The sequence below is a fragment of the Ursus arctos genome, unplaced genomic scaffold (assembly GCF_023065955.2).
Source record: "Ursus arctos isolate Adak ecotype North America unplaced genomic scaffold, UrsArc2.0 scaffold_6, whole genome shotgun sequence".
NCBI lineage: Eukaryota > Metazoa > Chordata > Mammalia > Carnivora > Ursidae > Ursus > Ursus arctos.
In genome coordinates, this window is record NW_026623078.1 from 15,858,324 (window position 1) to 15,866,355 (window position 8,032).

Here is an 8,032-nt window from a genome sequence, read left to right on the forward strand (position 1 = left end):
AACCCTATTCTATGAGGTATGTATATATATATAATACATGTTGTATTATTATGATAACTATGTTACTATCTTATCATGGAGGGACAAGGGCATTTTGCTCTTGCCATCTCTAGGATGCAGGCTGGATTCCTGTTTCCAAGGTTTAGGAATCCTTTGCTCTAGGGGAGAGAATTAAGTGACTTTTTTCTCAAAAAACTAGCCCTGTGTCTCTCCAATCTGACCAGCAGATGGGTTTTGTTTGGTCCATACTGTTTTAAATGGAATCAATGGCCCAAAATAATAACTTGGGCTATTACCACGAGAATCTGGGTTTCAGGTTTCTTTGGTGCTGGCATTTCCCCGGGGAAACAATTGGCTAAGTCTGACTGGAGACCTAATACCTCCAAAGTGCTACAGCCTTATCACTCCCTATTGCTCATGACACTGGTTTCCAAGGGCCAGCTGCTATATATCACCTTTTTCTTGATTCACTTCAAACACTTACATTACTTCCATTTCCAGTTCAAACAGAGAGGGCTCTCACCAGGAAGAAAAAGTTAGTTTGCCAGGGATCAGGAAGATAGGCGGTGGTGTGGCTCTGAGTGGTATTGACCAATACCTCTTGCGCTGATCAGGAGGAGAAGTGTCTTCTAATAGTGCTTGGCCACGTTTGGTGTCCCGGGGACCCCAGCAGGGCTGGACTCAGAGGGACAGACTGCCCAGGACAGCAGAGCTGCTGCATCAGAATGGAGCACAGAGGCTGGCACAGTGGTGGATGGCAGGGTAGAGACTCTTCCCCTATTTTTCTGAGTTGCTAAACTCTGAATTTTGGAAGAAGCACATCAAAAGAGAGAGTGGGGAGGGTCCTGGAGAAATGACCTAGTGGATGGGAGATTAGCTGCAGGTGGTTTCAATTAGAAAAAAGGAGGAAATGTTATTTTTGTAGTTGCTGTTCCTGAATGCTGCCCCAAATGGTTTGATTAATATTAAATAGCCATCAGCTTCTTTGTGATAATTTGCCTTCTAAAACATCCATAATACCTTTTCCAGTGATCTGGTCACCAAATTCCTTCATTCATTCCTTTATTTACTCATATGTCCATTTGTCAGGTGCTGGAGAACCCACCATTGATTGTGGTGTAAGAATATACACTAGGGAACAAAGTGCGTTCCCAAGTTCTTCCAGTTCTTGGCAGTGACCTGAGTGAGAGATCGGGAGCGGGAGTGTAAAGGACATTGCTTGGGAACAAGAAGAAGTTTGGGATCTTCATTCAATTTCTATCCTTCAGCTGCTGGGCAAACTTGGTTCAGCAATTTAACCTGTCTGGGCTTCATCTGTATTTGTGAAGTGGGGCTAAATTGTCCTTCGTTTCTTATTAACTTCTAAAATACTTTGCTGAAGAAAACAGACATACACCTCGGATGTAAGCGCGGATTTCTTTCTATAGGAGGGCATAGCTAGTTTCTCTATTAGGCTTTGGTTTTTCTTCCTATAACTGATTTCCAGAAATGAGAGTGGAAACACACTGTAGTTTGCCTAATGTGTTCACTCGTCTAGGATTTTATATGTAAGGAACGAAATGAAAAATGGTTTTGAAGCTTCAGCTGTTGGAAGAGAAGGAGGCCAGTGATGATTCTGCCCAAAGCAGAGGGCTTCAGCGTCTTCAACTTTAGGATTTACCCTGGGAACCGGAAGGCGAGCAAGGGCCTGGGAGAAGAAACTTACAAGAATGTCATGCAGCTGGGGTAACAGGTTTATTGTATCTATTTACAAGTAAGCATTTGTTGGCGTTTTGTCAAAAATAAAGGACAAGGGAACAACAGCGACTGTAGCATGGAAACGACACAGCTGCAATAGACCAATACTGAGCATAAACATCGTCAAGAGAACACGGAACCTGAAGTGGGCGCTTTCAGGTTGTATGGTTAGTTATCCAGACAATAAAGGCAACCCTACAATGCAAGCAATGCACGATAATAAGACACGATTGACCCGGGGGTAGGGATGGGAAGGGGGCAGAGGAAGGCTTGCTATGGTCTGGGGTCACTAGCTGCCAAGGGGGTTAAAATCTCATAAATCCTCCATATCTTTTCTCCATCTCAGGAACTTCTTTGGAGTAGCTTTCGCCTTCTTCATCGGAGGGCAGAGAGTCGGCAAAGCGCTTGAGGAAGCCCCCGTACCTTTTCTGGTAGTCCATCCACCACTCGGGGCGACCAACTCTTCTCATGAAGCCCCCATAGCGCTTCTGCAGCTCTTTGGCTTCTTCTTCCAGTTGGGGGCTTCTCTTTAAGGCTCTCATGAAGCCCCCGTATCTCTTGCTCACTTCTTCATCCTCACCAGCCTCTGGGTGGGGGCCACTTTCTCGGTTCTCCCCGGTCCCCAGCAGCTCTTTGAGCAGGTCTGAGGAGTTGGCCAGGACGTCCTCCTCATCTGCATCCTTCTTCATGAAGCCCCCGTATCTCTTGGCCAGGATTTCCCCTCCATTGGCCTCTTCTTCTGGCTCCTGAGGATAAAGCTCATCCATTTTCTTCATGAAGCCTCCATACCTTTTCATGAAGCCCCCATACTTTTTGGCCAGCACGTGGCTCTCGTCGGGCTTGCTGCTCTCTCTGAGGGCGGTGGCGCCATCTTGGGGGAGCTCCAGTTTGGACAGCTGCAGGAGCTCCTTGCAGGTTTCCCAGGTTTTGAGAGAAGGCAGCTTCCCTTCACATTCCAGTGTGCAAGCCTGGGAAAAGAATTCCATTTAGTGATACCAAGAGGCTTTTCTGATTTCATTAGGTAAACACGTTTTTGTGAACCGCAGCATGTGTGCTTTGGTATGGAAACTCTCATATAATAAAGTAATTGCCATTTTCTTATTATAACTTTTCAATATCCCGAACAGGCAAATCAAAGGAAAATGGAATCGCTGTGGATAATTAATTGAATCAAATTAGAATTTTTCTTTGAATTTTAACAGAGTGCATCTGCCACGCCATTTCAATATTGTAAAAGAACTTTTCCACCCAATTTTAACCTAGATTGGCTGCCAGCACAATCTAATTACACTGGATAATTTTCCACTGTTGATTGCATTTTGTTTGAGCTTTTTCTCACCAAAAGGGAGAAATTTCTCTTTACCTAATTAGGGACATCATCCCCAGATTCCTTTTATCTTCTTGTCTTACAGATAAAATCAATATTAATAATATAATGTTTGTTTACTTTCTTGTGTTACTATTCTACCTGGAATGGCATCTAGTATTCCTGCAAACACTTTCATTCTTTAAAGAAAAACAACAATTCCAAAATAAATTGGAAAAGAAAGACATTCTAAAACTCATTTTAAGTCCTATGAATTATTTGGATTATGACATCTCTATTTGCTGACTGTAGAGGTGCTTTGCTCCCCCCTCTTTGATTGAAAACAGATTTAAACAGATTAAAACAGATTAATCACCTTGAACCAAATGTTTGTAATGATGAGCTCTGATATGAAATTATTATATGCAAATGTTCACACATTATTTATGTTTTTTAACACTTAGTTACTGGTGTACAAAAAAGGTTTTTATTTTCCCCCAATGGAAATCATATTATTTGGCAAAATAATGGGAATGAGAAATGATCTGTATATAATTCCTTCTTTTTATTATATAATAATTATATAATATTATATAATAATTAAGTCCTAATCATTGTAAGATTTAGGTTATATGTTCTACTAATCTTGTTAAGATTTTCTTCTATTTGACAGATCACTTGCGTATGATAAAAAGAGAACTAATATTGCATGAGCATTTATAAAGTCTATATAATATTTCAGGCTTTCGATAGCTGCTTGAAGTATACTTATAGAATGGAGGTTACAGACCCTTGATTTAGAAAAACCAGGTCCTTTCTTGGCATTTAAAAACATATTGGTATGTTAGTTTATATAAAATACACATGTATTATTTTCACAATGCAAGAAAGCACTTCATGAGTGCAACAAAATTCCTTAGGGTACTTTAACTGGCTCTTAATAATTATTTAAGCTTTGTGTCTAAGAAAATTAATATATGCATATATAAAAATCTAAAGATGATGCAGTTAAAATGATCCCATGTTATTCTTGATATCTAAGAAATAAACACATCATTAAAAACGTAAGATGTTCATGTGTCAACAACATTTCCACTCTAAAATGAAATGTAAATGATCTCCTTGCCAAAAATCACCATTGACTATTTTGTATACTTTTACCAAAAGGCTTTTTAATGTTGGGATTCCTTCAAAAAGAAATAATGACAAATAATCAGAATAAAACACTCCTACTAAAGAAGTCCTGTTAACTTATAAGCTACCATATACGTCTATGCATTTTTTTGGTAGTATTTATCACACTCTATGTTCTATGGTCAAGATCACAGCAGACAGTAAATTCAATCTGGACATCAGTCATGGCATGCCTGCTTAGCTTTGCACCCACCACATAACCAAGCACAAGAGTCTCACAGGTGGGAGAGCCTCAATATTTGTTACATTGATTCTACATCATTTTAGTTAGGCAGTCTCCTTTCTCCTGTCTTCTGCATCTGAGCGGAAATTCCAGAACTGCTAGAATACCAACAACATAGTTATTAACAAAGCTTTTTGTCACAGAGAAAATAACCACCCTACATGTAAGGGCCAATAAAAAACCAATCAGGTAAACAAATCAGAAAGACAAAAGATAGATGAAGAGGATTGTTACCCCTATTTAAGATGCAACATTTCATCATAGTTTAAATATAAAGCCCTACTGTGTGTCTTCTCCTTGGGGCCAAGTTAGGGCCTGAACAAATGGAATGAAGTAGATGAGGTAACTCAAGGGAGACAAACAAATGTTTAATCTGAAATGTATGCTTTGCGTTTTGTGGAATTCTTTCCTTAATTTCCATCCCCATTTTACACATCTACATCACAAAATTTCTTCAAAGGCTCAAATGAGGAACTTAACTCCTTGGATTAATATACTATTCCCTACTGAGCCTTTTAAGTCATCACAGAATTTCAACAAATTGAGAAGACAGTGCAAAAGAATCACTGGAGGAGAGAGTTAAAATGAAGCTTCCTGGGGTCCCCAATTCAGAGATTGTGATTCAGTAGGGCACCAGGGGTGATTTTAAGAGCATAGGGACTCTATCAGAATGAGTATTTTGTTCTCAGCTCTCCCCCTTCCCCAAGCTCTGGTCATGTAGTTTATTACCTTTGCATTGTTGTCACCTCTTTGGATACTGGCCATCTCTCCTGTGCCTATTTCATAGCCAAATTAAACTGTTGTCTTAGTAGCTATTACAAAAGTACATCCAAGATAAGACAGAAGTTGAATTCCAGAGTCACTTGCCTGTAAGACAGTGCTGATCTCTTTCTCTCCCATCTACTGCTCACCCCCCCCCCCCTTCCTCTCCCTTCCTCCGGATCCCAACCCTTTGCTCTCTCCTATCCACAGGTGAGGGGAAGGGCTTGAAGGATCTGAGGATGAAAGGACTGGAGAAATGAAATCCAAAGAAAGACAACGAAATGTCACTAATTAAAAAAAAATGCCATTATTTGCAGGAAGGATGGGAGGATGGTTGTGTGGAAGGGACCCTTGGTGGGATATGTTAGGAACTGGGGTGACTGAGCATCTTCCCTGGGACAGGTGGGGCGACAACCTAGTGCTCTCCAAGATGCTGAAGAGAACACATCTCGGGAATCCTGCATTCCGAGGGCTAAAACGAACTTCGTTTGTGCGGCAACACTGCCGCCCTCACCTAGATGGTCGCGGGTCCTGAAGCTGAGAGCTAGAGCGGTACTTTTGTTGGCGTTCGGGGAACAGTCGCACACCTGCGTCACCAGAGATCGGCGCCGTGGCGCCGGGACCGATGGTGTCCAGGCGATGCGCCCCGCGGCCTCAGGCCCGGCTGTGTGCGGACGGACTCCTCTACCAGCCCACCCACAGCGGCTACACTCACCAGGGGGTTGATGTCGGTCGGGCGCGCCAGGCGGTAGCTGCACGTCGCACAGTCCTGGCTGCATTCCGCCCTCACGGTCGCCAGGAGCCCCGGGCCGAGCGCCAGCAGCCAAGTGCAGAGTCTCAGGAACCGCGCCATAGGCTGCAGGAAGAAAGGGACGCGAACTCCGAGCGTGCTGGGCGCAAAAGGAGTCCCTCCGAGCGCCCCCTCGCCGGGACAGTCCCAGCTGGGGGTTGTCGCAGGGATGCGCTTTCCTAAGCCCCTGCCCGCCCGGCCGACGCCGCTCCTGGAAGCCCAGGGCAGACCGCCTCGCTGTTCCCAGGTTGACACTGCCACCCCGAACCCGGGGATGCCTGGGCTCTTGGCTCTTTCTGGACTTCACTGCCTCAGGAGGATTCTGGACAGAATACCGGAACGCGAAGACCAAATGCGAGGGAACGGGAGACTTGGGGCGGGGGAGCTGGGGGAGCTTTCACCTGGGTCACAAACAGGGACCAAAAGGAAGTTGGGGCACCCCATGCAATGAATGAAACGCCGAAAAACAAAAACAAAAACAAAAACAAAAAACAACCGAGCAGGCAGACGGTCCCAAATGCACGCAGCAAAGGCGCGATTTGGCCAAGTTCACTCACGTTGACGGCGATCGGATGGCGCAGGCTGGTCGGAGACATCTGGTCCCAAGCACTGCTCTGGAAGGGAGAGAAGGCAGGTGTGAGCCCGGTGGGCGTCGGGGCGAAGCGGCCGGGTGCGCGGGCAGATGCGGGCCTCACCGTCGCGGTCCTCTGCGTCTGCAGGGCTCAGAGTCCCTGCCTCGTCTGGCCTCGCTATACCGGGGTTGGTGGCGGCTGGAGCCACTTTATAATTAGCCCCCAAGCCAAGGAGGCGAGCGCGCCCCAATCGCCGGCGGGCTGCAGCTGACGCACGCCCTACGCCAGCCCCGCGCCGACGCCCTCGTGGGAGGGGTCCGTCCCGGCCCCAGCACGCGGCCCGGGGGTGGGGGGCGCGGGGTGGCTCAGCTCGCGGCTGGGTGACACACCGAGGCAGTTAGGACATGTGGGGAGAGAGTGGGATGACATCAAGTCCCCCCTCCCCCCAGTGAGGTCACTGAAATTGCACTCTGGGGGTGCGGGCTCCAGGGAGAGAGCCAAGGTGGAGGCGTTAGGAGGGGCAGGTGGACGGACTTAGATTTGTGGAATGTGCTGGAGACCCTCGGGGCTAGTGAATCTGCCCTTTCTCCACCTCCTTCTGGGTTGGTTGGTGGTCGCGGTGGGTGCCAAGCAAGGCCATCCCGAATGTCATTTATCCACCCGTCTGTCCCCCTCATTGGACTCCCAGTTCCCTGCTGCAGGGTCCAACAGCGCCGGACTCATCGTAGGCGCTCGGTTAAGGGTTAAAGGAAAGAATGATTGAAACTTATCGGGAATCTTAAAATCTCGGGACTGAGGTTTCCTCTTGCACGTTAGTGAGACCCCTTGCCAAACGTGGACGGGAACAGCGTTCCTCCGGGGACAGCAAGCCGTTCAGCCGCCGCGAGAGGAGACCGGTCTTTCCCCAGCTCCCTAGGCAGGCTTCCAAGTCGGAGACACGCTGCCTCAAGCGCGCTGCCTAGGGTGTCCTGGGGATGTTTGAGGAGTGAGAGGGGGTGCAGGGAGGGTGTGATGTCAGCGTGGCAGGACTGTAGCGGCAAGGGAGAGAAGAGGGACGCGGTACACCGGCCGTCTGGGACTTGGGGGCGCACATCCGCTCGGCAGGGAGGGGGCCGAGAGCCAACGGTGGTGTCTGGGGCTGTCGATTGAGACCGGCTCCGCCACTTCCTAGCTCTGCGAAAGCTTGCCAAGCGACTAGTTTTTTACCTTGTGTAAGGCCTCAGTTTTCTCATTCGGCAAATAGGAGCAAGAGGTAATGCTCCGTTTCTAAGATTCTGGAGAGACTCATATGAAATAATGGACGAAAGCCTTTCGCCCGTGTCTGACATATAGAAAATCCTGGCAAAGGTGTACCTAACCTCTGTCATCTGTCATCCGTCATCCATCTACCTTTCGGTTTGTCTCCCACCTACCCATCATACATCTTGTTTATTTATCCATCCATGTGT

At 46.7% G+C, this 8,032-nt stretch overlaps 1 protein-coding gene across 1 annotated transcript; it reads right to left on the reverse strand.

Annotated features, from left to right (window-relative positions):
* Positions 1-1,720: 1,720 nt before the first annotated feature.
* PENK (proenkephalin) lies at positions 1,721-6,792 on the reverse strand. Its single transcript, XM_026516451.3, has 4 exons — positions 6,708-6,792; positions 6,570-6,626; positions 5,938-6,078; positions 1,721-2,705 (listed from the first exon to the last, which is right to left on the reverse strand). The coding sequence occupies exons 2-4, from the start codon at positions 6,606-6,608 to the stop codon at positions 2,043-2,045; spliced, it is 843 nt and encodes a 280-aa protein (XP_026372236.1). The 5' UTR covers positions 6,609-6,626; positions 6,708-6,792; the 3' UTR covers positions 1,721-2,042.
* Between the last annotated feature and the right edge of the window lie 1,240 nt (positions 6,793-8,032).